Consider the following 24,138-nt stretch of genomic DNA (forward strand, 5'->3'; position numbering starts at 1 on the left):
GTCATGCCATGGTCATGCCGTGGCCAATTCACGACTCGCATGCTCGACAAGCGACATCTGCGTATTGTGGACGCCACCTCCTAGCTGACTATCCTAGTACATCGTGAGCACAATCTCTCTCGCCATGACCACCATTGTCAATGTGCTCGCCGTCCTCGGCGGCTTGCTAGCCACCCCACACCTCTGCCGCATCGCGTCCTTCGTCTGGCTGTACTTCCTCCGCCCCTCCTCCATTCGGCAGTACTTGCATGGTCCCCAAGATAGCACATACGCGGTCGTGACTGGGGCAACAGACGGGATCGGGAAGGCCACCGCGGCGGAGCTGCTCCGGAACGGCTTCAACGTCATCCTGCATGGCCGAAACGAAACAAAGATGAAGAAGGTCGTAGAGGAGCTACGCGCACGTGTCCCGGAGAGGAAGGACGCGGACGTGCGCTACTTCATTGCGGACGCGTCTGCGGGAGGACAGGACTTCGCGAAGTTGGTTGAGCCGTATAGGGACCTGCACGTCACGCTTGTGTATCACAATGTCGGAGGAGGGGATATGTCTGGACAGAGGTGAGTCGTACTCTTTGACTTGGTTCCTTGTAGCGGCCAGGAAGTTGTGCTGGTTGCGAATGCTTGACTCCGAACGCAAATCCCTTTCATGATCAATCACACGGAGAAACGTACACAACACGTCGTGTCATCCAGGCTCCTCCGAACCTTTTAACTATCTTTTCTACCTACTTTGCCACAGAGCGCTGATCTCGTATATTATCCTAGGCTCGACGAGCGCACGGAGGAGAACATCCACAGTCTGGTCAACCTGAATGCCTTATTCCCGCTCTTCCTCAACCGTGCCCTCCTCCCACAGCTCCGACGCTCCGCGAAGTCTGGGCCCGTCCTCGTCAACTTCGTCGGGTCTGTCGCAGGCGATATTGCCCCGCCCCGGCTCGCCGTCTATGCCGCGGGTAAGGGCTTCCTCGAGTCGCTCACGCGCGGACTGGACAACGACGAGCAGTTCTTTGACGGGCCTACGGGCGTGCGCTACTGCTATCTCGCTGTCGCCGCCGTACACTCGGACAATCACGAGGCGCCGATCGCGACGAGCTTCACGACCCCAACGTGCGAGAGGTTCGCGAAGTGCATTCTCGACCGCGCGGGGTGCGGGCGCCGGAGGGTCGCGCCGTACTGGGTGCATGGGATGATGCAGTACTTTATCCGGGAGGTGGCGGGAGATGGGGTCGTGGACAAGGCTAGTGCGGAGCAGATGCAGGGGCTCATCACGCAGGCGAAGAAGGGTATTTGAGCTGGAGCTTGTGTATAGGGGGATTTGGGGATGGTGTTGCATGTTCGTTCTTGTATAGCACTTGTCGATCTTCTTTGGTGTCGGCGACGACATGCGGGGTGATACGCAAGGCTGAGCCTCCTCCCCTCCTACGGCCTCTATGTCCACTAAGTAGCTGTCATTTCCTAAGTAGTGACCTGTCAATGAAGCAGCGCTCGGGCAGGTGACAACTTAACCACCACTACCACCGTTCCCTGGCCATATGCTACTCCTGAGACATCCTCAGAACCAAGTCACGTACCTACACACATCGCGGAGGAGCCAAGACGCGTCGCGACGCGCCTGCCACGTGCTCGTTGTGGACCGTGTGCGGTGATTGATCCCGAACTTGTTACTTATTATAACGTCGGGCAAGTGCGGTCATGCCAGTCGTGTGTACGGTCGCGCGCATGCGAATCTGCAGTGTTCAGGGCAACGTCAACCCCTCGTTCCCACCACTAGCTTGACTGACGACCTCCACGTACTCACGAGACACGACAACTCACCATGGTCAGCACCGTCAACATGCTCGCCGTCTTCGGTGTCCTACTCGCCATCCCGCACCTCTACCGCATCGCGTCCTTCGTCTGGCTGTACGTTCTCCGACCCTCGTCGGTTAAGCGATTCCTCCACGGACCCAAGGGAGGCGCGTATGCGATGGTGACGGGCGCAACGGATGGGATTGGGAAGGCGACCGCGACAGAGCTCCTCCGGAACGGCTTCAATCTCATCCTGCACGGGCGCAACGAGGCGAAGATGCAGAAAGTCGTGGAGGAGCTGCGCGCGCGGCTGCCAGAGAAGGAGGACGCGGACGTGCGCTACTTCATTGCGGATGCGTCTGCGGGGGGACATGACTTTGCGAAGATGATCGAGCCGTTCAAGGATCTGCACATCACGCTTGTGTACCATAACGTGGGCGGGTCGGATACGAGCGGGCTGAAGTACGTCTTATCACTGAGCCTCCGCCTGTGACTGCGTCAGTTGGTACTTCTACTGCGGGTGTGAACGCTTGTCTCATGAGGCCCGCAGTACTTCCCACTGGCAACTTGAACGCCGACTCTTCTCTCCGACCTGCATACTCGTACTGACTACACTTGTGTTCATTAGACTCGATGAGCGCACTGAGGAGGACGTCCACCGCATGGTCAACCTCAACGCGCTCTTCCCGCTCTTCCTCAACCGCGCCCTCCTGCCCTACCTCCGGCGCAATGCCAAGTCCGGGCCCGTGCTCGTCAACTTTGTCGGTTCGATCGCGGGCGACATCGCTCCGCCACGGCTGGCAGTGTACGCGGCGTCGAAGGGCTTCCTCGAGTCGCTCACGCGCGGGCTGGACAACGACGAGCTGTTCTTCGACGACCCCACGGGCGTGCGCTACACCTATCTCGCCGTGGGCGCGGTCAACTCGGAGAACCACGAGGCGCCGATGGCGGTGAGCCTGAGCACGCCGACGAGCGAAACGTTCGCGAGGGGCATCATCAACCGCGCGGGGTGTGGCCGCAGGAGGGTCGCGCCGTATTGGGTCCATGCGGTGATGCAGTACTTCTTGCAGGACGTGTTGGGCGATGGCATGATTGATGAGGCGGGCGCGGCGGAGATGAAGTCGCTCATCGCGCGGTCAAAGAAGGGCGAGTGAGTTGCAGACAGACTGTGTAGAGAATGTTGTAGGATCATCTCATGCGATGAAGGGTAGGACTTACGTGCTCGGCGAGCCTCGTCTGAAGAAACAGTCACTTCAGGACAACCTTCTCGGTCGTCTTCCCAATAGAGGGAGTACCATCTGTTTGCCATCTTCACGTCAGCGCTGCACACTATTCGGCAGGAAGGAGTCACACCTCTATATGTGAAGAGGGCAGGGATCTCGTTCAATAGGCAGTGATCGGGCTCTGACCCCCGCAGATCCTGCTATAGAAAGTACGGAGGGAAGTGCAGAAGTGCAGATGCTCTGCCGTCACGAGCTCCTTCCTGGAAGTACACAAGTTTCAATGCTGAGGACCGCGATCGAGGTCAACAAACTCACGAATGATATCCGCGAGAGCAGCATCGTCTTCGGCGTCAAGGATGGCGCACCAGACACGCAGACCTTCCGCTCGTGTGATAGGCGTCAGAACTTTTGAGCCTCCCTCGTCCTGATCGCCGACGCGCCACCACCACTCTAGTGCAGGGGTGTCGTGGCAGTCGTAGATCTCGTCGCGGCAGTTCTCCATCGAGGTTGGGTGGCCGATGGAGAGTGCGATATAACGGAGCCTTATGTTGGCCTCTGCGAGCCGCTGCGGCAGCGATCGCACGACGTCGCGCAGGGCAAGAGCCGCTGCCTCCAGTTTCGCGGCGTTGGTGGGGTCGATCTCTCCGTCCTCGCCGGGAATGGAGAGTGTGCGTTTCTCGAAAGGACAGAGGTTGCGCGTGAGGGTCGGGATGTAGAGTCGCAGGCAGATCAGCGAGAAGTGGACTATACACGAGGGAATGACTTCCTGCTCTCTTCATCAGTTCAGTCCGCTTCCCAAGAAGGTAGGAGGGACGTACAAGCCATTCCACAAAGGAGGCGCACCGGTCCTTAGCTAGTATGGAGGGATCAAGGTCGGGCAGGACACCGATACCGAGACATCTGAGCCTTGGGACCGTCTCCGATCCGAGACATGAAGATGGCGAGAAGCGGGTCCTGAGCGATATGCAGAAGTGGAGTCCGAGAGGCTGCACTACTTGGAGACAGTGCGCAAGACGCGCGAGCTCCTCCGAGCCGGGTGTGACGGGCTGCTCTTGGTAGACGTGGATATATCTCGCACGGGTCAGCGAGCCCAGGCGAACCAAAAGATGCAGGTTGCCAAGAGTGACGACGACGTGTCGGAGAGGAGGAATGGGTGCTTCTGATAGCCAGGCGCTGACGGAAGCGTTACTCGAGCAAAGTGCCAGGGTATCTAAGCGTGAGCATAATCCGACGATGCAGTCCGGGACGCTGAGAGGAACGCAGTAGACGAGGCAGCGGAGGAGGGCGTGTGGTGGTAACGGCGGGGGTAAGTGTATGTGGCCCCAGGGTTTTGAGGATACGATGCTGAGAGCTTGTAACGACTTGAGTCCCAGCACGGCTGTGAAAAACTCCTCTGCTGAAGGGAGTGGAATGTATGTATCGCGGAAGTCGACGTGGAGAGACTTCACGGGACTTTGTAGTTCGCGGAGGACCTCGGTTGCCTCGTGAGGGAACTGGTTGAGCTCGAGGTGGACGAGGTTGGTCATCGAAGCGATGCTGCACCCCATGCGTCTGTCCTGGGAGAGGATGACGGAGAGGTCTACTCGGAGGTGGGTGAGGTTCCTGACGGAGCCTAGGAGGTCGCCGACGAACTCGCAGTAGTCTGCGCAAACGCGGTGACGGAAGGGGACGTTGCCAATCTCGAATGCACTCGCGTCTATGGTTAGACTGCGGATTCGCAATGCTTGTTCTGTGGCCGTGGTAATGAGATTCCACAGTTTGCACAGATGCGAGGGTGTCCTGCAGTGAATGTACACCGGAACCCGTGAAATGGCGACATTGTGAAGTGTCCTGCAAGTAAGGGCTAGGTTCAGTGCGTCGCGGCCGTGAACGAAGGTGCAAAGATGCTGTAGGGCATCGCAGTTGAGTGTTAGTAGACTCATGCTGAGGAACGTTCGGTCAGACTCGCGATGATTGTGCGAAGACAATCGTTAAATAGTACGCCGAGATGTCCGGGTTACTAATTCGTCCTGACTTTGATTGGGTGAGCACCAAGAATTACCGATCACATACATACCGCCGATGTCGGGGATGCCATTCACCAATGCTACCTGACTCGTTGTGGACCATTCTTGCAGACCTCAAGTGATATGCAGCTCATGGTAAGTAGGTACGAGAGGCGTCGAGTAGAAAATCCGCAAGATTTCGAGTATTACATCATAAACCCTATCGGAGGGTCCAGAACACGTCTGTGCCACGTCCGGGGCCACGTTCAGCTTGACGGTGTACTCAGTGAAGTCGTCCATCTGTGAGTATCTTCCAACGTCTCCAACTTAATCACCTCCATGTCGAGAATCGCGCTCGCACGGATCCCTTCGCTCACTTTCTACAAGGACTCTGTCACAGCCTCACGCCGCGGGAACCCTATACCGCAACTCTCGTGCATCGGCAAACCATGCAGATTGTACCAACCTGAAGTCGTCCGGTGTACCAACCTTGGTGGTACGGGGACCGAAGTAGACTGGAAGTGCGAGGCAGACCTCCCGGAAGCGCTACGACTTGGAAGGGTGGAGGTGTCATGCGAGGGCTGGGATGGTCCTGGGGACCCGTATGTTCTAAAAGGTGAGCGAAATTCCTGAATGACCCTCGGACTTTGCCCTGATTCAACGAAAGGGTCGTGTGGATTGCAGTACCGCCTTGTAGAGATACCGAGCGGTCTGCGTCGTGGTGAAGACCCTGCCTATCCCGCGAGGTTCTCCCGCTGGGTTCACGGTACGTGCTCACTCATCTTCACCTTTTGCTTCAAGTTGATCCTCTTGCTCGTAGACCTTATGCAAGATCCCGCTGCTCTCTTCTTCATGCTTCTATGGGTCGCCGCGTTCATATTCATCCTTTACAACCTTCTCTCCTCCTGCTTCCGCTCTCGCGTTCATCCCGATCGCGGTGCGACTCCCCGACCACCTCCTCCGCGCTGGCCTGGTTCAGGCTGGTTCTCAGGAGGTGCTGGCCCGCATCCGGACACGCACGACACACCGCCGCCTTATTCCAAATATCCTCCTTCGGCCAGCCAGCCACGCCCTGCGGAGGCCGGCGGATGGAGCCCAGGGTTCTGGACTGGGGCAGCACTCGGCTGGCTAGGTACAAGCCTCATGAACAGGCAGGCGCGACAGCGCGAGACTGAGTATGTGCGCGCACCGGGCATGTACGACTGGGAAGCAGAACGAATCCTGCGGCCTGTCAGGACGGCCCCGTATGCGTCGTCGCCGTCGGGGTCGTCTTGGTGGGGTGGCGCGGCGCGGAGGCGGGGCTTTGACGATGATGACCGCGGGGAGGGTCCATCGGACTTGGGAAGGATGAGGAGGAGTACGGGGTTGGGTGGGTCGAATGTACGATGACCACTTGTTTGCTTACCTCTGTTTCCTTGTCACTATCGTAGCGCGTTATGTCATGTCAATCACATCTGGCAACAGTGCACGACTGGTTGCGCAGAAAACTGCGGTCAAACAGCAAAGCTGATCTTCACGCTCGATACCTTCGAATTCATCATGTACGTCCTCATCGCTCCAGGCGCACGATAGACTGACTCCCACTTTTCAGGCTTGCCGAGCATTATTCGGGTCTTCGTGGTTCGTCTTCGTGAGTGAGACCCTTACACCACTAAGTATAGGCCATCGTCTTCCCGAAAAATATCATCTACATCGGCATCAGTCTACACCACCTCAGTCCTCATTGTGTACGCCCGACGCCTCCGCCATGGCGCCCAGAATTGGAAAGCGACAAAGTCCAAAAGAGGCGGGAGTAGCGAGTGGGGACGGGATGAACGGCGTGGGCGCTGGACTTCGAGGAAGGATTCAGATGATATATTAGCCAAGAGCTGTAGCGATGCTCCGCCCGAGAGCGAGGAAGACGCGGCTGGTGACGTGGTCGATAAGCCCGTCCGAGCTCCCGGATTCAGAGCAACGTCTCCGCACTGGCAGTCCAAGTGTCCTTCACTCCGTTCACCGCTGTCAGATATGCCGAGTCTGTTCTGCACACATCGATGCGCCTGCCTATGTGGTTGGATCTCTCGTTCGTTCTCATTCTCAAGCTTTTCAGGTCGTGAAGTTGTACCAGTCTCGGGGCTGTGTCCATGGGAGAATAGAACATCTCGATCCTTGTATTTAGTGTCAGACACCGCTGGACCTGATTCCAGCGGACGAAACGCATGCAGTATTCGGGGGCATAGTGCGCCGCGTCCCTCGCTTCTAAATTCTGTGCGCCCGGTGGACCCACAGTAGTGATCTTCACCAGCTTGCTCAGGCAGTGGGCGCGGGTCTCGTGTGGTGGGTAATTGCATTCTGGAACCTGCGCCGGTGTGTTTCATCATATCAAGGTGTCGTTCTGAGTTGACATCGTGGTCAGTATTCCTAAACATGCAAACTAATCAGAAACGAATGCGGGAGTAGCCTTCTTCTCCATCGCTTTGGCGCCGCCAGAAGCGCTGGAGAACATGAATATTCGGCTGGGAGACTCTGGCTGGGTACATGGCGTTGCAACTCGTCTGCTACAGGGATGTCCACGCTCAGTCGACTCGAAGGCCCTGCGGGCTGATCTAGACCCTAGATCATCATACAGTGGGGAGTCTTCGTGGAGGGGCCATCTGCCCTCGTTCCGTCCTCCAGGGCACTGATGTCGATGACCGACGACGACGGTACCTGATCAATTTGTAGCGTTATAATCCATGAATCTATTCAATCGCTGCGCCTTAGACGTACCTCGCTGGACGATGCACTACTAGTCTCGCCGATCCCGAAGGCGCGTTTGAGCGTGGACATGCCGAATGTCATAGTCTTTAAGGCATTTGTGCGCTCTGCGAGGTCGTGTCTCACATTCAAGCTATCATGTGAACGCTTCAGTCATGATAATACTACGTGAATTAGAAAGAAACTTACAATGCGAGGACACCGTTCGTGTAGACTAGACCGATATGAGCATCGCACCAGCCGATGGAAAGTCGCGGTCAGGTCTAGGACTCACTCTTCGCAGTCGGTATGGACAATGCCAGATAGATGAAGGTTTCCTTGGAGATGATGGTCTATTCAAGTGTCAGGTGTCAAAAGTTGCTTTGCAACGACATTGCAGTGAACTCACGAAGATCATTGCGGGGAGTGTGAGCACGCTACATCGAATGTAGTCGTCAGCATCACTACAACAAGTGTGAAGGCCGGAGGCGCGTACGTGTTGAGGAGAGCTAGAAACACATGACATCAGTTCACGTCGACGTGGACCAACAGAAAGTAAGACTTACTAGCAATAACCGCGTAAATTGCCAACCTATCGAGCCCCTTCTTTGTCCTGAGACAGGAGGTCAGATTTCCTTCGCATCACTAGAGGAGTAGGTGTACAGACGAGCGGAACGCTGTCTTGCTGCTTTGCAGGACGACAAGGAAAACGATCATGAGGATGAGGTCGACAAAAGTGGCCGCTCCGAAACAAGCAGAGTCAAGCCACTAGCGTTGTGGGCATGTCCATGAGATGACCTTCTCGAACACAAGTTATCGGGACACTCACCAAGTACGGCGAAAAGTCATCGAACACGGTGAGCTTGAACGCACGCACGGTCGTGGCTACGAGAAAGTGAGTCGGCTACGCTGCATCCCATCATCCTGGAAAAACTTACCGATGAAGAATGCTTATTTCCGCGAGGAAATAACGTAGTTAGATCCCAGGTTTCGCGCTAAAGTCTAGAGGTGGTTTCTCACCGAGCTCGCCTAGCATCATGATGACCTGTAGACAGTCAGCCGTTGATTGAGGAGTGCAACGCGGCAGCACTTACGATTATGACGACAATCCATCCGAACCGACGATTGACTGCTCCACATCAGACGTCGTGCACAAGTTGGGATTACGGGACAGTGGCATACCGAGGAAGATTCGTCGAGTGTAGAAACTAAAATCACGATCATTATGTGTTGACGTGTACCGGAGAGGCATGATGCGTACCTTTGACACAGGAGGACGACGAATCCCTTGTGATTTCTCAATACATATAGCGGGTTGTATGGAGGGACAGTGCGCTCACCATGGAAAGAGGCATGAACTTGAGGATGGACCCGGCACCGTCAAATTGACGAAGGAGTACAGATATATGGAGTGAGTACGCTACCTTGATCGACCTGCGCAGCCATCAGCTGGAGAATGGCCAAACTACCATACAACGTACCAGACAGCTATCGGGAGGGCAAATGGATTTAGGTAGTTTTGAACGAGATAATGATAGCTTTCAGTAGTTGCAACGTTCAACGGATGTGCACAAAACGGATCACAACATCGAACACGGACCATATGTGGATTACGGACGCAGAGTGGAAGGTGTCGGTGATACTGCAAGAGTGGTTGCCCTAAATACGCAAGTCGCTGCATGCGTCTAGGACTCACAATATGGCCGGAACCTGGATTGGGACGGGTTGAGGTTTGTCTCACATGAATGAGACAAGAGACGTACCAGCAACCTATGGAAGGTAATATCGGCGGGGAACAGGCGGTAGTACCGGTGAGTTTGGTATACGGTCGAACCGTACAACCTGTGAGATATCGATGTCAGCCTCTCAGATCGGTTATCTTACCCATAACTCACGCAAGAGCAAGGAAAGTACTGATGAGCGTGGCCCCATAGGTATTCGTCAGCGAGGGCAAGGGAGGGAGAGTAACCTGGGGACTTGTGAAGTTGGCGGGCAGAGACGTCATCTTTGGATGCTGAAGAATCTTGCGGTGTCGACCAGACGGAGTGTATATGTAGGATCCTGGACCCAGGTTTCCGCTCAAAGTGCGCAAACGCCGTGCGGCGGCCCACCGCCGACATGTTTCTGCATTCAGATTCATCAAAACACTGGGATGGATGCCGTGCATGTATGTCCACACTCACAGCGGATTTAGTACCTGCGCGATAATCATCGCACTGAGTTGGGAGAGAAAGGTCATGGGAAGCCGCAGATAACGGCATTGCGGTACCTGGTCCTCTTCATCCGTCAATATCAGGATCTTCGAAGAGATGGGTGCACGAGGAAGAGTTCTCGACTTGCTGCAGGACGACCACAGTGGTTGATCATCCAACCAAGGTCTTCCCGTACTCTTCATCGCTCTCGGCGTACACGGCTCTCACCCATCCCTGGCCATTTGCTTGTACCTCCGACTTTTCGATGCGATTGTTGATGACGTGCATACATGAGGATTAGAGAAAGTATGGCCCCAAGATGCTGAGGCCATACTGGAACCATGTCCAGCTGGGGGTCATTGTCGAGGCCAAGATTGATATTGACTGTTGCAAGTGTCAATGGGTGGACTCGAATACCCGACCGGCAGGCGCCGGACCCGAACATTCGGCACTACAACGTGTCCATGAAGTCATCATCATGGGCTGCTCGGAGTCGGAGTCCTCAAGTTCTCAACAACTGCGAGTCGCGAGTCGCCACCGGCTGTGCATGGTGTAGAGAAAGAAGATCGAAGTGGTTTCCGTCTGTCTTCGTGGTCATCGCTCTCAGGGTAGCATTCTGATTCTCGCGCGGTCCTTTCCTTCTGCCCCTGCTCGCCGACGGTTCCATGCGATGCTCTGTTCAGCTTCCCCATCCCCTCATACTCTCGGCTTGGTGAGATTTCTACGCTGGCCCCATACGGGTAGGAGTAGATGTACCTATTCAAATCGCTCATCATGTCCTGCAGGAACTTCTCCAATGCGTTCAAGTTCGGACTGACAGAGGATCACTTGGTAGGTATACTTTTACAACTTTCCGGGTCTTGCTCGAGCTCATTTTATGACACACTAGAAGGGAAAGCAGTGTATGTACCTCTGAAGTAATCGACCTGCCCACGCATCTCACACCACACAGGCTGGATCCTGTCAATCGTACCTTCAGCGGCGGCTCGCCCACTACAGCCTTTGAATGCTTTGTCACGCCCATGCAATCTTCCCTGATCGTGCCCCACAGGATGCCAGAGCACTCCCAGCGCTGTGGGAGCGCGCCTGCCACATCAGTGTACGAGTCGACATCACCATCATGGTTCGAAGACGGAAGACAGAAAATGCCATTTGAAAAGACCACGTGTGGTCAGTGTGGATCCTCATCGACCACAACCGCTCAGCTGACACCATGTTCTCCCCTCCAGCTTTGATACTCTTTCCTCCACGCGTCTGGCCGCACAACGGAGGGCAAGGCGATTACTAGTGTCAATCTCGACCAGGTTACCGTCACGGTCAACGGCTCTGTGGAGAGTTTTCTTGGAATTTTGTATGCGCAACTTCCGTGAGTTTCGATGTTGATCTTCTCTCGCTCAGTCCACCTGGCGCTCACGAAGACCGGTGTTTGTGTTTAAAGGTACAATATGCAGGCGTTGCAAACGTAGGGCTCCATTAACGTGAATTTATTCATCACCTTTACCCTGTCACCACTATACGAATCGCACTGACAGCTGGCATACACATAGCTGGGGCGAAAGTGGCTACATCTCAGTATTCTTCCATCTCTTCCTCAATGGCGACGACTACGATGGCCTCTTCTGGGCCCGTAGCAGCTCGCCGTCTACTTCCACCCGACATATCGCCGATCTCCGGGGCACCTACAAGTTCGTCGTGAACCAGGTCGGGTGTACGAACGCGACGGACACTCTGCTGTGCTTACTAGCGGTCCCTGCGGAAAGTTGTGGCTTGCCCAAACTCCTGACGAGAATGATATCGGTACGCGTTCATGTAGACTGCCCATACGGCAAGTTGACATTTACAAGTGCCATTTTTCAAGGTCTGGCCACTCCGTATTTTCCTAGGGCATGTGTATTTGTCCGAATGACCCTTCAGCTGCCTGTCCACGGCAAGATCGCAGACGTGCCTGTCATCATCGGTACGCGTCTCGTCCCGTCTTGACTCACTTCACAATATTGATGTCTACACTAGGAGACGTGAAGGATGAAGGTCCGATCTTCTCCCTGGGTATGATGAACAACACGTATGTCCCTTCTCTCTTCTATGTCTTGGAAGCACTGAGTACTAAGAGTCGAGGTGTATGTAGGACCGACAAGGAGTTCGCGAGCTATCTCGCGCAGACATGGTTCCCTGGCGCACCTTCGCGAGATCTTACGAAGCTGCTGCAGCTGTACCTTTCGGACCCCTCTTTGACTGGCATTGGCAACGCAAATGCGTTCACGCCGCAGTACAAGCGGATCTCTGCTGTACAAGGCGACTGGTTCTTCAACCCACCTCGCGCTCTGCTTGTGGATAGGTCCTCACGGCATCAGGCTAGCAGGGGAAGACCTGACGGTTGCAGGCCTAGGTTCGTCCGCTGCAGTACGCAGAGTTGAGTCGGCGTAAGAAATCTGGACCTTAGCAGGAAGGTTTATGTGGGAGTGGATGTCGGGTACCTGGGCAAGCAGTCGCAGAAGACTGAGATGCAGCTAAGTACATTATCATAGGGACTGAGTACTAGTGTCGCCCGGCCACTCGGCGCCAATGAGGGAATACATAAAGCGCAGTAAGAGACGGCCAAAGGCTTTCGACCAAACCACCACGTCAGATGCGAGAAGTTGGATGAATTCCCTGCAGCACCACAGTCGGACTCGGATCAGAATGCGCCTACGTACTTAGCTCAAGTCCTCACTCAAACTGGCTCCCCGCCGCTCGTACATACTCACCGTCCCTGATGCCAGACGCCTGGGTCTCCGTCTCCCTCACCTCCTTGGCTCTGCTTGCTGGTCTTGTCCTCCTTGCTGCCAGTGTCAACATGTTCGGTCTCTCCAAACGCTGGGATCCCAGTCTCAAGGTCTGTCTCTCCTCCGCATTACCTCTCCGCCACCCCTCAACCTGAAGACTCTCCCGCCAGCACTGCTTCGTGACCGGCGGGTCCTCTGGGGCTGGCCTCGCCCTCGCAAAACTCCTCGCCCAGAATGGCGCCCACGTCTCCATCGTCGCCCGGGACCAGGCGAAGCTGAACAAGGCACTCGAAGAGCTCGAGGTCAGTGTGCCCGTACGTCCTCGTGTCCTGTTGTCGGGTGCGAACTTTTCCCCCAGGCAGCCCGCCAGAACCCGCAGCAAGTCTTTCGGGCCTACTCCTTCAGCGTGAACACCGAAGCAGGCTCCGCTGCTGCCATCGAGGCTGCCAGCGAGCCATTCGACGGACGATGTCCTGACGCGTTCTTCCTCTGCGCTGGCGCCTCAAGACCAGGGTTCTTTGTCGAGCAGACGGAGGAGTCGTTGAGGACCGGTATGGAGCAGACCTACTACGCGCAGGCGTTCACAGCTCTGGTGAGTCCCATATGTGTCGTGTGTCCCCGTGTGTACTCCCCATCCCAACACCCGCGGCCCAGGCGGCATCGAAAACCATGGTGCAGCAAGGCGTCAAGGGCAAGATCGTCTTCTGCTCGTCCATCCTCGGCTACTTCTCTATGGTCGGCTACTCCACTTACTCTCCCGGAAAGTTCGCCATTCGTGGTACGTGTCTCGCGTTTTTGCTACTCCCACCCCTTGTTCACTCGCTCATATACGGCATGTGACAGGCCTCGCGGAGACCCTCCAGTCCGAATTCATGCTGTACGGGATCGACGTTCATGTCGCCTTCCCGGGCACGATCTACAGTCCCGGCTACGAAGAGGAAAACAGAGTCAAGCCCAAAGTCACGCTCAAAATCGAAGAGACTGACGAAGGTGCGACGCCCGAGGTCGTCGCAAAGATCATCTTGGACGGTGCGTGTCCTTCCCTCCGAGTTGTCGAGTTTACTCAACGTATACTTCTGGCAGGCGTACGCAGCGGGAAGTTCCACATCACAGTAGACTTCATCGGGAACGTCTTCCGGAGCTCGACGGCAGGCTCGACTGAGCGCAATAGCTACGCATTGGACTGGGTCCACGGGCTTATTGGCTACGTACGTGTTCCTGTCCCATTCCTGCTTGCTGGCGCTCGGTACTCACGCGCTCGTCCTATGCGACAGATCGCCCTCCCTATCTGGAGGAACTCGGTCGACTCCACGGTGCTGAAGCACCGCGAAGAGCATGAAGCGTACTTGCGCGAGAGAGGTCTCCGCTCGTGATGGCAGAGAGCGCGCTCGCACCTCGCGCATGGTCGACTGCGGCTGTGGATTTGCTGTGCTAGCAGTCTATCGTTGTATTTCGTGGATTCACAGGGTCGAATTGGAAGAATCGATACCCGTTCTTGCCTATTGCGCCTCAATGATTGACACGACCGGCGGCCTGACGCTAGCTGTTCTGGTGTCTGGCGTACCCGTACCAACATGTCCGCTGCTACGAGCTTTCAAAGCCGATCAAGAAGGATCAGGTGTGAGTGCACGGCTTCACTGGATAGCAATCTACGCGAACCATCAACCTTGACACGAAATGTTGGACGTTTCGAATAAGTTATACTCCGACAATCGTACATCTCTACTACATCTCCAACTCGTGCACGTCGCGCACCGTCATACCCACGAGCGCGCCTTGGTACTCTCGTCCGTGGGCGCGATCATGCCCGAGCTCTCCGATCCGAACCATCGTTCGTGACCAAAGGGACCCAGCGCAAACGCCTTCTTCCCCGACCTGGAACCGGACCGCTCCCCAAGCTCGAGCCCGCCTTCCGCCTCGCTTGAGCTTGTCACCGTCACTACAGGTGCCAACGCGCTGTCTTTGCGCAGGTGAAGGACCGTCCCGAAGGACCTGCTGTGGCGGGAACGCGAGTCGTTCGTGTGCTGCAGGGTCGTGAGCATCGTCTCTGTGTGCGTGATGTCGTCGTGGAAGGTCATGTTCAGGCAGACGAGGACGATGATGGCAGTCGGGTAGATGCCCGTGAGGTGGCCGAGCATGTCTGTGATTACGTAGACGCCGTTGTTGTCTGACGCGAAGAGGATGATGGTGATGATCTTCAGTGGGATGAGTGCGGTGAGCTATTAGGACGTCTCAAGTGCGAGGGTAGGTGCACGCACCAGTGCGATGCTGTAAAGCGCCCCGGACTCGATGACGACCAGGAGGGTGCTGTAATACCGTCCGCCACGCACCACCACCCCCGAGCTCAAGTAGCGGAGTGTCCTCAGACTTTGCCTAGTCGGAAGGGCGTCAAATGGCCGTAGATTTGGAGGGAAGAAGGAGAAGGGGGCATACCAGGCTCTATATGAGATAGCCACGACGGCGTATATGTTCGCCAAGCACGTCAAGCCGCCGAAGACCGAGAACCAGCGCGTGATGTCCTCGTTGTAGACCTCTTGTCCGGAGGATGATATCGCAAATGCATGTATCATGCCGATACCGGATGCTATTACAGTTCATTTTGAGTTGGGCGGTATTGACGGAACGAAGGATGAATGGACGTACCAAAACCGCCGATGATGCACAGTGCGGGTGCGATGATCACTCGGTAGTCCCTTCCCCAGAGCACCCATGTCCTCCAGCAGACGATAGCGTCCTGACTTCAAAATCGGCGTCGTTCCAGATAGCAGACTAAGCGACTACTCACACCGAGGAGACACTGGTAGAACGCACGGTGAGTATGTCGCCCGTACTAGAGGAGACTGCCAAAGACTCACGTTGATGACTTCGATGGCAATTTGTGAATATACCAGCGGGTTGTTAGGGTCGTTGAGGATTGTGTGTCCTCCATCCGCCGCATGCTGGTCGAAGAACGCTATAAGGTTCTGTCGCAGGGACAATGCGATGTGCGTGGTCGACAGTGCGTACATGACGACCGTGAGGACGATCATGGTTATGTTGATCGGTGACGTCCTCTTGGTCTGTCTTCTCCGTGGACCACTGGAGAAAGTTGAGAAAACTCCGGTACTGGGTACGAAGACCGACTCACAGGAGAAGATACATAGCCCCGCAGAACAGCACCGTATAGATCCCTGTGTTGCGTCATGAGCGGCTGGGTATGCGGTGCCCAATTACACGGGTACTTCGAGTGAGACATACCATGTAGAATCGCTTCACAGAAGAGCGCAATGAAGTACGCTTTCGGTAATGGGAAGGAAGACGCCATGCTATCGACGCTGCTTCCCTTGGCCAGCGGTTTGAAATCGACGAAGCCACAAGGTTGGGGCTGGCCCTACTATACAACACAGGACAGAGCCGCTGAGAAGAAGTTAGAAGTACAGTACAGGAAGAACAAAGGAGAAGGGATCCGTGGTGATGAATTCGTCCCCCAGAGGAGACAAGTTATCGACGAACTCTACTGAGCTGAGCTGAGCTGAGACGACGTTTCTCCCGGGCCGCTGTCTGGGCTTCTCGGGCCAGGTCGTGATTGCGAGCGCGTACATTTCGAGCTGGGACGTCTCGCCAATCAGTGAGCCTGTACCCAACCATGAGCTGCCAAGAAATCGACCTGTAGTAGGGCGGCGGGGGGGACACGGGGTCGGAGTGAAAGCGATGAACGGGTCTCGATGCAGGTCATGGAGATTGATGATGATACCAGCATCTGTCAGTATGCAGCCCAAGCACTGCCATCCTACTGAGCTTGCGATCCGCGTTGATCGACCGGGAGTGTGCTCAGCATGTGGTTTGGACTCTGGTGATGGTATGGATGAGAAAAACATTGGCTCCCGATCGTTTTCAGCCGTGCATGTTCAGCCAGCACAGCATTGTGCCACGTCGTTCTTCCTGCGCCCATGATACCAATTCTTCCTACTCGCAGTGCGAAGCTATGTTCCGTACTGTCTGTATGCGCAGGCGTGAAACATCCGTGAATTCGCAGCCCCAGTCTTGGCTCTGTAGGTTATGGTCGAATTCTGATCGTGCAGTAGTGCTCACAAGTATCGCGATAGTTCCTGATGATTCCTGGCCGATCATGATTTCATACCTTCATGATCGCAGCCGGTGAGTTAGACTTGTTCATCGTGCCTATCTGCATGTTCGCTTACGGCGAAGACATCCTGAAATATACAGGCCTACCTTTTACGCGATTATCGGCATCAGCGCTCAGGAATCACAGTGACCAGAGCTACGACGCTCGCATGCGTTTGACTAACGCTAGCCAACGGTCGTGACTACACTCCTCGTGGGGTATTGGCTGGCGCACAGCCGGATATGTCACTCGACAGCTACGGCCTTGCCTTGGGGTGACAGATACTCTGGCGCACATAAGGATCAGTGTCCTTCGGCAGTGAGTCTTTGTACTAACTGATCCCTCACACTTCATTGAACCGATGAATATGTCGACTCCACTCGAAGCTGTCCTCGAGAAAGCCTTGCATGAACGTCAACGAAGATCCATACCGGTCACCGACCTACTGGACGACGTACTACCGTCTCCCGCCGCGGATCTCTTCTCTAACGACTACCTCTCACTATGCACAGACCCCCGCTTACGTCAAACATTCCTCGACAACGTATCCCAGGAGCCCCTCGTCTTTGGTACGGGCGGATCCCGCCTCATGAGCGGGAATGCTCCAGCGCATCTCGAGTTTGAGCACCGGATGAAGACGTTCTTCCGCGCGCCCGCCGCCTTACTCTTCAACTCTGGGTATGACGCGAATGTCGCATTCTGGCACTCTATCCCACAACCCGGTGACGCGGTGATATTTGACGAACTCGTCCATGCGTCCACTCGCGACGGCCTCCTTGCTTCCCGCGCACGCATGGCCCTCTACCCCTTCTTGCACAACTCCATATCGTCACTCCGCGATACCATCCTGCACGTCATGAGGGCACACCATGGGATCTCCGCCGGACGAGCTACTGTGTTCATTGCAGTGGAGAGCTTGTACAGTATGGACGGCGATTTCGCCCCTCTTCCAGAAATCGTGCGGCTTGTCGACGAGCTCCTGCCCGTGGGATGCGGGCACATTGTCGTCGACGAAGCGCATTCTACTGGTATCTATGATTCCCAGGGCCGCGGACTGGTTACAGCTCTCGGCCTGGAGAAGCGCATAGACACTGTCCTCCACACCTTTGGGAAAGCTCGTGCGCTCACGGGTGGTATGTCCCGGCGTACTGTGTCCGGCTTGGCATTCTCTGACCTCCTCTTTCCAAGCTGTACTCCTGTGCTCTCCGGTCGTCCGGAAGTATATCATCAACTACGGACGGCCATTCATTTTCTCCACCTCGCTTTCCCATTCAACAATTTGCGCACTCAATACTTGCTTCGACTATGTTGAGAATCCGACAGGGGCAGAGGTACGCATCTCTGAGGCGCATGCTTGGACGTTGTGCTGATAAGCCAATCTTCAGCTCATCACCTCCCTCCACAATCTCTCTCGCACGTTCGAGCGCAAACTGACAGCGGCTCTTCGGTCAACACCTGCCCATATCCTCGCCCTGCCTTCCCGCTTGACGCCCTTGGACTTCCCTTCCGATATCGTTTCCCCCATCTTTCCAATTCTTACGAGCGCACCAATTTCCCTGGCCAAGTTCCTCCGCGACCTTGGCTATGCCGCGCGACCCGTCCCGTATCCGGTCGTCCCTCGCGGGCAGGAGCGCATCCGAGTAGTCATTCATGCCCGAAACACAGAGGAGGAGCTTGAAGAACTCATCGCGCGTCTGCTGGAGTGGTCGTCGGCGATGCAGGAGGCAGAGCGGGGTGAGAAGGAGCGGGATGCCCCCGCTGCGGAAGTGGCTGGGAAGCGCAAATCTGAGTCTGCCAAAGACCGCATCCCATTCACCATCTCTCTACCGGGAACGACCTTGCGGATCGACCTGTCTGTGTTGAACCTACGGTGACAATCTTGATTAGCCCACTGTTTATCCACACACTCTGTAACGTCATATGACTTGTTCTCCCTGCCCGCACCGGACGTTAGGCTCGCCCTCCATACTAGGTGTAGTCTACCTCCTACATATAGACGCATACAGCTCTCATGGGCCATCTATCTAGGATTTCCTGTATATTCACTTCCACTCGAACCATACATGATGTATATATGCAGATCGACGATTTGCCATGCTTCGGGCTTTCAGGCTGAGCGATTCGCTACTTGCACGGAGAGGTTAAATCTGTCACGTCTTCAGTGCTTGTCTATATAGTATTAAGTCCTAACAGTCCTTGAGCCACTTCGGACGCGAGCACGATCCACCTCTCGCCAAACGCGTGTCTTAGAAGCCACATCGAGGAGAGGCATTCCTCTGCAGGAGTCATCCGGCATGTCCGTTGGTGGCGCAAGCAATCGCGCAAGATTGGCAAGTCCGCCGTTGCTGATGGAATCTGCCTAAGTGAGCGCGGCTTCCTGCCAAGTGCGTTCACACGGAATGAGAGCACATGGTGGTAACACGATGGGCGGCGCGCGACGGCGCGATCTATCGAGCCCGGCGGGATCTACAGCAGTGCAAGATGCTTGAAGGCAGTGCGTTGACCGGAGGAATGTCTTCTCTGCTCGGTTGCCAGTGCTTCTTGATTCACTAGGATCGCCCTAGTCACGGTGCTGTGCAATGACTCGTGCACTGCCTCGTGCACTTTGCGGTTAATGTTCTATGTATGGTGGTGACTTTCCACATATCACCACGAAGTCGGGTTACATACATATAATCTGGACTTGAAGGACATGATTATCCATCATTACTAGGATGAGGATGGCAGATGCGTATCTCAAGGCACAGACGCAACAGAATGGATCATATACATTGTCAGGTCGGCCGGGAGATCCGGGTACGACGATACCGCCGCTGACAGGATATTCGAAGACTATTATGGTACGGTATCAGGTCGACCACTGTTGGACATCAGCAACATTCTCAAATGAATGCAGAGATGCTTCATAACAACTTGGAAGCACCTTTGTCATGATCCACTCGGGGAAGCCGGTCGCAGCCTCGCCTTTTGCCTGGACACCAATTTTGTCAACTTGTCGGACTCCAAATCGGTGCTCCTCGTCGATCTGTCCAGCAAGTCAGTACGCTGAGAGCATGACATCTGTACGACTTGGGGCGCACCTCGAAGCCATAGTGTGCGTAGATATCTCGGCTCTTCTCCGTCGTAGCCTCTAAGTGTATCGGTTTGGGAGATGCACGATGGAACCCTTCTTCTATCAGCATGGAACAGAAACCTGCACCAGAGTAGATGTCAACAACGTGTAGGCAAGCAAGCTTAGGATCGTCGATTACCTTTGTCTTGGTGAATGGGATCCACGACGATCTCGAGTAGGTGCCATGAGTCGAGTCGATCGAGCCCCCGTACCTTGAAGGACTTCTCCACGCTGTGTTCCACTATCGGCGAGAACTCAAACAGTACACGCTGAAAGACCCAAAGTGTGAGCGATAACATGCACACGAACAAGCATAATTGAAAGCGGGGCCAACCTTTACCCCCTTGAGCCCCCAGCCCTTCAGAACTTTGAGGACCCCAGAACGGAGTACAGTCACAAGCCCAATGTCAAGCGTCTTGCCGGGCGGAAGCCATAGACACACTGCCGCGACTTCCTCCTTCGAGATCGTGTTGTCCTTGCTCGCGCTCTTCTGGGCTTCCTTGCCGTCTGGCCTAGGAACCACCACTACCGTCACGATGCCCTTGACGAGGACCGTCATCCTAACCAGCGCCTCTTGAAACCAGCTCAGGTGTCGCATGTGGCGTTTTGCCGTCCGTGTCAGGTGGTCGATATCGTCCACGACCTCGGTGGCGCCGGCGTACCAATTCATGGCTGGATCCTTGGCGAAGGCACGAGTAAGGACGCGGGTAACCTCAGCATATTCAGAGGGTTTGGCGAGTCGGACGTATGCTTCAGGATGCTTGCTGGACGGCATGAATGACTGCTGTTAGCGGGCAACAACCGAGGACGTGTTCCCTGCACGGACGCGATAAACTCTGTTTAAATGTTGCTCATCTGAGTCGTCTTTAACTCCTTCAGCGATCTACCATGGCTTTACCTGCGCCGCAGTGTGTGCAAGATCCACGCAGGCCGGTGTGCTGATCGGCGAGAGAAGAGATCAAAGGGAAATGATCTGAAACTGTGTCAGATGTGCATCACGGAGGTATCTACCACCCCAAGCTTGCCAAGCCTCCGCTTATCCATAGCAAGCCGACTTGAGGAGACCCACGCCGTTGGCCTTGGTGATTGGAACATACGTCTGTAATCATACACGAAATACAACCGAGTCTAGGGTGGAGGAGGAGTCTCTCCATTTTTCCTGCTCGATCTTTTCCTGCGCGAGCTTGTCCGAGATCTCTTCTGTGGCGATTGCAACATTGATTGATCCAGGGGACGACTCCAACACCTGCATGGAGATCGCAACAGATCAATGGCGAGTTCCGGATACAATGACGTGTGATGGCAAAATGGCGTACGTGCGGCGTGTTCCACTGGTCCTGTTTGGCATGTCGGCGTGCTCGTTCGATGGAGTTGATACCAAATCCACCGCCCACAACCTCGATGGTGGCTGGAAGTTGTCGGGAATTAAGCCTACGAGCACGGTATCGGTAAGTCTGGGTCGAGATCAGAGCTCATGGTTCACAAACTCACACGGCCAGCAGCGTATTGGAGTACACTAATCCAGACATCAGCAACTCTTGGCTCGCCGTGGAGAAGAAAGCTTCACGTACATCCTGTGGTCACAATCGCGATACTTCGATGTATGAAGTTTGGAACTTGACCTCCTATAAGGACAAGGGCCTGAGGGGATCGGTGCGTTAGGGACTACTGGACCATGCATCAGCACTAAAGCCACGCACCAGGATGAACGTGATAATGTTCAAAGCACTGCAAGATTACGATCAGTAGGGGATCGCGATAGAGGGGTTATTCGACCTACTCATGCAGCAATCCTATAGTCGAGTGAGTGACCCATTAGTAACAAGATTATTGCGAGACATACCGGTGTTGAGGACATAGATAAGAGCCGTATCCCACCTCGACTCCTTTCTATATCGCAGTTAGTATCGGGGTCACGCTCGTATCACTGATGAGGCGTACCTTCGGGCCTCTGACAGACGAGTGCGCTGGAGCTCCACGATCAACGAGGTGGTGAGCAACGTATCGCCTCCCACAGCCGAGCCGAACAAGGCTGCGATGACCACCTGAACACCAGCTTAATATACATCTGCACTTCGGTTGGCGGCGTAGAACTCACATTGACGTCGGTGAACTCCCAGAAGCTGAAGGGAATAAGTACGAAGCCTTGATACACGGATACTGGCGAAAGAGTGTGGTCAGTAACGTCCCCGGAGGTGGGGATGGCGTACATACCTGCGGACAATGCTGCACGAAGGGCACAAAATCAGCGTCCGGTTCGGATCGTGGAGCCATATGCCAGAGAGTGTGCTTACCGACTTCCGCAGTAAAGAACAACATCTATACGCTGGTCAGCACTCGTGCAGCATTGACAAATGAGCAAACTTACCGCGGTGGCCGCAACGAACATGTAACGACGGCCCACTACGAGACATCAGCATGTGGCTTGATCTGAGCGTTGGAATCTCTTACTCAAGGAGACTCGACGAGCGAAGAACCTTCAACGATGTTTGTCAATTTTAGGCTAACCGTGTACGCATCGAGCTGCTGGACTTACAGTTGTGAAGTGAACATTATTGCGGCCTGGTTTCAGTGTCAATAACTTCTGCGGGGATCGCCAGGATGGGTGACGCACCATGAAAATAGGTGTTGTCTTACGTTGGAGGCAAGGTCATCTCGAGTTGTAACAACAAGATACTGGAGACTTACGCTGAAAGACCTAGGAATCCCAACGAGTTGAGTATCAAGCACTCGAGGTGATCATGACGAGGAAGACATACCAAACCCCTCGATTCAGACGCACGAAGTCGTGGAAGTTTGTTACCAGATAGAAATATCTATCCCGCAATTGTCAACACAACAATACACGTGCTTCAACGTACTTACGAGGTATGAATGGTGAGTGCTGTGAAGGCAGTCTCCAGGATCCTAGCGTGGGTCAGCGTCACCTTCGTCAGCAACCTCAATGGGCGCTTACATGACAGTTATTAACTAGGGTGAATCAAACGGCGTGAGTAGACCACGTCCGCAATACTGCCCAATCGGTGACTCACGGAAATGCGAATGAGAGTGGTATCGGACGGGAAACGCCGGAAGTAGGCCGACAACTGATGTAGGCTGTAGCCGTACAACCTAAATGGTATAATTCGTCAGTTTGGCTGCAACATACAAAGTGAGATCGGTCGACATCAGAGTACTCACAGGATACCGAAGAACGTCCCAAGCAAGAAGGCGCCATACGTGTTGTCCAGGCTCTGGTTCGGAAACTCGAGATCAGGGCTGATTGGGTTGATCTGTATCCCGGCGCGGGTAGGGAGCGCCCCAGCTGCACCAACGACAGATGCAGCGACCGTAAGCGATTGGGAGGCAAGCCCTGCGTTCAGAGTAGCAGTAGCAGGAATGAAAGAAGACGTGAAAGTGTCAGCTGGCCCTGGCGCTGCACCAGCAGTGACAGGAGCGAAAGCCGCAGTGAACGTGTCAGGTAGCGCTGGCGCTACACCGGCAGTAACAGGAACGAAAGCCATCGTCAACGATGAGGCCTTGAGGGAGGAAAGTTGAAACTGCCACGGGCAGGGGGGACAGCGCTTAGCCTCGGTCGAGTATAAGAACAAGGACGATGCATTGTATCTGATGTGGCTCGCGACCGTCGTCAGGTTCTCTCGGGCGGAGCGCGGAAATGGTCCTGGTGTGAACGGAGTCGGCCTGAGGTTGGACGTAATCCATCACAGCGGGGATCGTGGCTGACAGACGGTTCCCTGCGTCCCCCGGATAGGCCGAGGATAGTGCAACGGTGACTGGCGCTCGTCATGGTCGGGATGTCAACATCCGTGACGCCCGGTGATGTCTAGTACGCCGCTTTCGTGATGCAGAGGAGCAATCTAGCCCCTCATATGTCAGGACCGACAAAGGAGAGCAGCACAAGAAGATGATGAACATACCGGGTAGAAGCTGAGAATGAGCTCGTCGCGCACTCGGCCGCATTGCTCCCAATTGCTTCCGATCGGAGTCGGGCTGCCAAGTTGACCACGAAAGCTAATTATTATAAAATGCGGGAGAGGGTCGTCATGCGTTGCGCCCTCAGACATGAGTTCTTGTTTATTGAGTTTGCTGGATAAGGCCCCATTGCGCTTCTAACGTGGCAACGGCCAACTGTCGTCCCATCCCGCAGGATTGACAGAGAGACGACCCGTCGAGCTGTACCTCCTCTGCGACAGTCAGCGCCTCTCCTGGCGGGCAGTGCACGAACTTCCTGATCGTACGATCATTGGAAGTGACCA

The 24,138-nt window shown here is 55.0% G+C and overlaps 11 protein-coding genes across 11 annotated transcripts; 6 read left to right on the forward strand and 5 right to left on the reverse strand.

The window, feature by feature from the left end:
- Nucleotides 1-26: 26 nt before the first annotated feature.
- L226DRAFT_515963 (NAD(P)-binding protein) lies at nucleotides 27-1,532 on the forward strand. The gene is made up of 2 exons (XM_067678462.1): nucleotides 27-558; nucleotides 766-1,532. The coding sequence occupies exons 1-2, from the start codon at nucleotides 125-127 to the stop codon at nucleotides 1,289-1,291; spliced, it is 960 nt and encodes a 319-aa protein (XP_067529840.1). The 5' UTR covers nucleotides 27-124; the 3' UTR covers nucleotides 1,292-1,532.
- Nucleotides 1,533-1,665: 133 nt separating this feature from the next.
- On the forward strand, nucleotides 1,666-2,956 carry L226DRAFT_539949 (NAD-P-binding protein). Its single transcript, XM_067681770.1, has 2 exons — nucleotides 1,666-2,250; nucleotides 2,417-2,956. Exons 1-2 carry the CDS (start codon nucleotides 1,817-1,819, stop codon nucleotides 2,940-2,942), a joined length of 960 nt encoding a protein of 319 aa, XP_067529841.1. The 5' UTR covers nucleotides 1,666-1,816; the 3' UTR covers nucleotides 2,943-2,956.
- An 88-nt stretch (nucleotides 2,957-3,044) lies between these two features.
- Nucleotides 3,045-5,281, reverse strand: L226DRAFT_279206 (uncharacterized protein). The gene is made up of 4 exons (XM_067673556.1): nucleotides 3,830-5,281; nucleotides 3,327-3,777; nucleotides 3,142-3,271; nucleotides 3,045-3,086 (listed from the first exon to the last, which is right to left on the reverse strand). The coding sequence occupies exons 1-3, from the start codon at nucleotides 4,931-4,933 to the stop codon at nucleotides 3,258-3,260; spliced, it is 1,569 nt and encodes a 522-aa protein (XP_067529842.1). The 5' UTR covers nucleotides 4,934-5,281; the 3' UTR covers nucleotides 3,045-3,086; nucleotides 3,142-3,257.
- Nucleotides 5,282-5,300: 19 nt separating this feature from the next.
- L226DRAFT_616952 (DUF1183-domain-containing protein) lies at nucleotides 5,301-6,630 on the forward strand (the record flags this gene model as incomplete). The annotated part of the gene is made up of 5 exons (XM_067686969.1): nucleotides 5,301-5,612; nucleotides 5,664-5,762; nucleotides 5,817-6,360; nucleotides 6,427-6,537; nucleotides 6,588-6,630. Exons 1-5 carry the CDS (start codon nucleotides 5,336-5,338, stop codon nucleotides 6,628-6,630), a joined length of 1,074 nt encoding a protein of 357 aa, XP_067529843.1. The 5' UTR covers nucleotides 5,301-5,335.
- A 958-nt stretch (nucleotides 6,631-7,588) lies between these two features.
- Nucleotides 7,589-9,716, reverse strand: L226DRAFT_575738 (uncharacterized protein; the record flags this gene model as incomplete). The annotated part of the gene is made up of 20 exons (XM_067685244.1): nucleotides 7,589-7,684; nucleotides 7,745-7,865; nucleotides 7,922-7,946; nucleotides 8,007-8,064; nucleotides 8,121-8,148; nucleotides 8,208-8,220; nucleotides 8,278-8,324; nucleotides 8,379-8,479; nucleotides 8,541-8,596; nucleotides 8,650-8,661; nucleotides 8,732-8,756; nucleotides 8,806-8,840; nucleotides 8,894-8,919; nucleotides 8,973-8,998; nucleotides 9,052-9,145; nucleotides 9,193-9,249; nucleotides 9,312-9,353; nucleotides 9,408-9,421; nucleotides 9,475-9,553; nucleotides 9,607-9,716. The coding sequence occupies 20 exons, from the start codon at nucleotides 9,714-9,716 to the stop codon at nucleotides 7,589-7,591; spliced, it is 1,065 nt and encodes a 354-aa protein (XP_067529844.1).
- Nucleotides 9,717-11,602: 1,886 nt separating this feature from the next.
- On the forward strand, nucleotides 11,603-12,486 carry L226DRAFT_279440 (uncharacterized protein). The gene is made up of 4 exons (XM_067673557.1): nucleotides 11,603-11,700; nucleotides 11,748-11,860; nucleotides 11,914-11,965; nucleotides 12,029-12,486. Exons 2-4 carry the CDS (start codon nucleotides 11,806-11,808, stop codon nucleotides 12,315-12,317), a joined length of 396 nt encoding a protein of 131 aa, XP_067529845.1. The 5' UTR covers nucleotides 11,603-11,700; nucleotides 11,748-11,805; the 3' UTR covers nucleotides 12,318-12,486.
- Nucleotides 12,487-12,516: 30 nt separating this feature from the next.
- L226DRAFT_539955 (oxidoreductase) lies at nucleotides 12,517-14,173 on the forward strand. The gene is made up of 7 exons (XM_067681771.1): nucleotides 12,517-12,775; nucleotides 12,836-12,967; nucleotides 13,024-13,257; nucleotides 13,320-13,443; nucleotides 13,509-13,694; nucleotides 13,749-13,873; nucleotides 13,940-14,173. The coding sequence occupies exons 1-7, from the start codon at nucleotides 12,656-12,658 to the stop codon at nucleotides 14,036-14,038; spliced, it is 1,020 nt and encodes a 339-aa protein (XP_067529846.1). The 5' UTR covers nucleotides 12,517-12,655; the 3' UTR covers nucleotides 14,039-14,173.
- A 249-nt stretch (nucleotides 14,174-14,422) lies between these two features.
- L226DRAFT_472059 (uncharacterized protein) lies at nucleotides 14,423-15,969 on the reverse strand (the record flags this gene model as incomplete). Its single annotated transcript, XM_067676432.1, has 6 exons — nucleotides 14,423-14,860; nucleotides 14,924-15,032; nucleotides 15,099-15,249; nucleotides 15,309-15,399; nucleotides 15,521-15,716; nucleotides 15,899-15,969. 6 exons carry the CDS (start codon nucleotides 15,967-15,969, stop codon nucleotides 14,423-14,425), a joined length of 1,056 nt encoding a protein of 351 aa, XP_067529847.1.
- A 1,168-nt stretch (nucleotides 15,970-17,137) lies between these two features.
- On the forward strand, nucleotides 17,138-18,644 carry L226DRAFT_526722 (PLP-dependent transferase; the record flags this gene model as incomplete). Its single annotated transcript, XM_067679072.1, has 3 exons — nucleotides 17,138-17,903; nucleotides 17,959-18,101; nucleotides 18,156-18,644. The coding sequence occupies 3 exons, from the start codon at nucleotides 17,138-17,140 to the stop codon at nucleotides 18,642-18,644; spliced, it is 1,398 nt and encodes a 465-aa protein (XP_067529848.1).
- A 974-nt stretch (nucleotides 18,645-19,618) lies between these two features.
- Nucleotides 19,619-20,657, reverse strand: L226DRAFT_472008 (uncharacterized protein; the record flags this gene model as incomplete). The annotated part of the gene is made up of 4 exons (XM_067676429.1): nucleotides 19,619-19,795; nucleotides 19,851-19,963; nucleotides 20,022-20,151; nucleotides 20,250-20,657. The coding sequence occupies 4 exons, from the start codon at nucleotides 20,655-20,657 to the stop codon at nucleotides 19,619-19,621; spliced, it is 828 nt and encodes a 275-aa protein (XP_067529849.1).
- A 261-nt stretch (nucleotides 20,658-20,918) lies between these two features.
- On the reverse strand, nucleotides 20,919-23,770 carry L226DRAFT_597082 (uncharacterized protein; the record flags this gene model as incomplete). Its single annotated transcript, XM_067685650.1, has 18 exons — nucleotides 23,063-23,770; nucleotides 22,915-22,993; nucleotides 22,748-22,809; nucleotides 22,642-22,698; nucleotides 22,571-22,580; nucleotides 22,419-22,444; nucleotides 22,334-22,359; nucleotides 22,251-22,285; nucleotides 22,177-22,201; nucleotides 21,981-22,096; nucleotides 21,824-21,927; nucleotides 21,726-21,772; nucleotides 21,663-21,675; nucleotides 21,583-21,610; nucleotides 21,374-21,456; nucleotides 21,199-21,313; nucleotides 21,003-21,128; nucleotides 20,919-20,981 (listed from the first exon to the last, which is right to left on the reverse strand). Exons 1-18 carry the CDS (start codon nucleotides 23,383-23,385, stop codon nucleotides 20,919-20,921), a joined length of 1,338 nt encoding a protein of 445 aa, XP_067529850.1. The 5' UTR covers nucleotides 23,386-23,770.
- Nucleotides 23,771-24,138: the final 368 nt, after the last annotated feature.

The sequence above is a fragment of the Lentinus tigrinus genome (genome assembly GCF_003813185.1).
Source record: "Lentinus tigrinus ALCF2SS1-7 unplaced genomic scaffold L226scaffold_49, whole genome shotgun sequence".
NCBI lineage: Eukaryota > Fungi > Basidiomycota > Agaricomycetes > Polyporales > Polyporaceae > Lentinus > Lentinus tigrinus.

Coding starts and splice junctions, on each gene's coding strand:
- L226DRAFT_515963 (XM_067678462.1), top strand. CDS start 125: ATGACCACCATTGTCAATGTGCTCGCCGTCCTCGGCGGCTTGCTAGCC. Junction 559..765: donor GGGGATATGTCTGGACAGAG/GTGAGTCGTACT, acceptor ATATTATCCTAG/GCTCGACGAGCGCACGGAGG.
- L226DRAFT_539949 (XM_067681770.1), top strand. CDS start 1,817: ATGGTCAGCACCGTCAACATGCTCGCCGTCTTCGGTGTCCTACTCGCC. Junction 2,251..2,416: donor TCGGATACGAGCGGGCTGAA/GTACGTCTTATC, acceptor TGTGTTCATTAG/ACTCGATGAGCGCACTGAGG.
- L226DRAFT_279206 (XM_067673556.1), bottom strand. CDS start 4,933: ATGAGTCTACTAACACTCAACTGCGATGCCCTACAGCATCTTTGCACC. Junction 3,778..3,829: donor CCTCCTTTGTGGAATGGCTT/GTACGTCCCTCC, acceptor TGAAGAGAGCAG/GAAGTCATTCCCTCGTGTAT.
- L226DRAFT_279440 (XM_067673557.1), top strand. CDS start 11,806: ATGACCCTTCAGCTGCCTGTCCACGGCAAGATCGCAGACGTGCCTGTC. Junction 11,861..11,913: donor AGACGTGCCTGTCATCATCG/GTACGCGTCTCG, acceptor TGTCTACACTAG/GAGACGTGAAGGATGAAGGT. Junction 11,966..12,028: donor CTGGGTATGATGAACAACAC/GTATGTCCCTTC, acceptor AGGTGTATGTAG/GACCGACAAGGAGTTCGCGA.
- L226DRAFT_539955 (XM_067681771.1), top strand. CDS start 12,656: ATGCCAGACGCCTGGGTCTCCGTCTCCCTCACCTCCTTGGCTCTGCTT. Junction 12,968..13,023: donor AGGCACTCGAAGAGCTCGAG/GTCAGTGTGCCC, acceptor CTTTTCCCCCAG/GCAGCCCGCCAGAACCCGCA. Junction 13,874..13,939: donor TCCACGGGCTTATTGGCTAC/GTACGTGTTCCT, acceptor CCTATGCGACAG/ATCGCCCTCCCTATCTGGAG.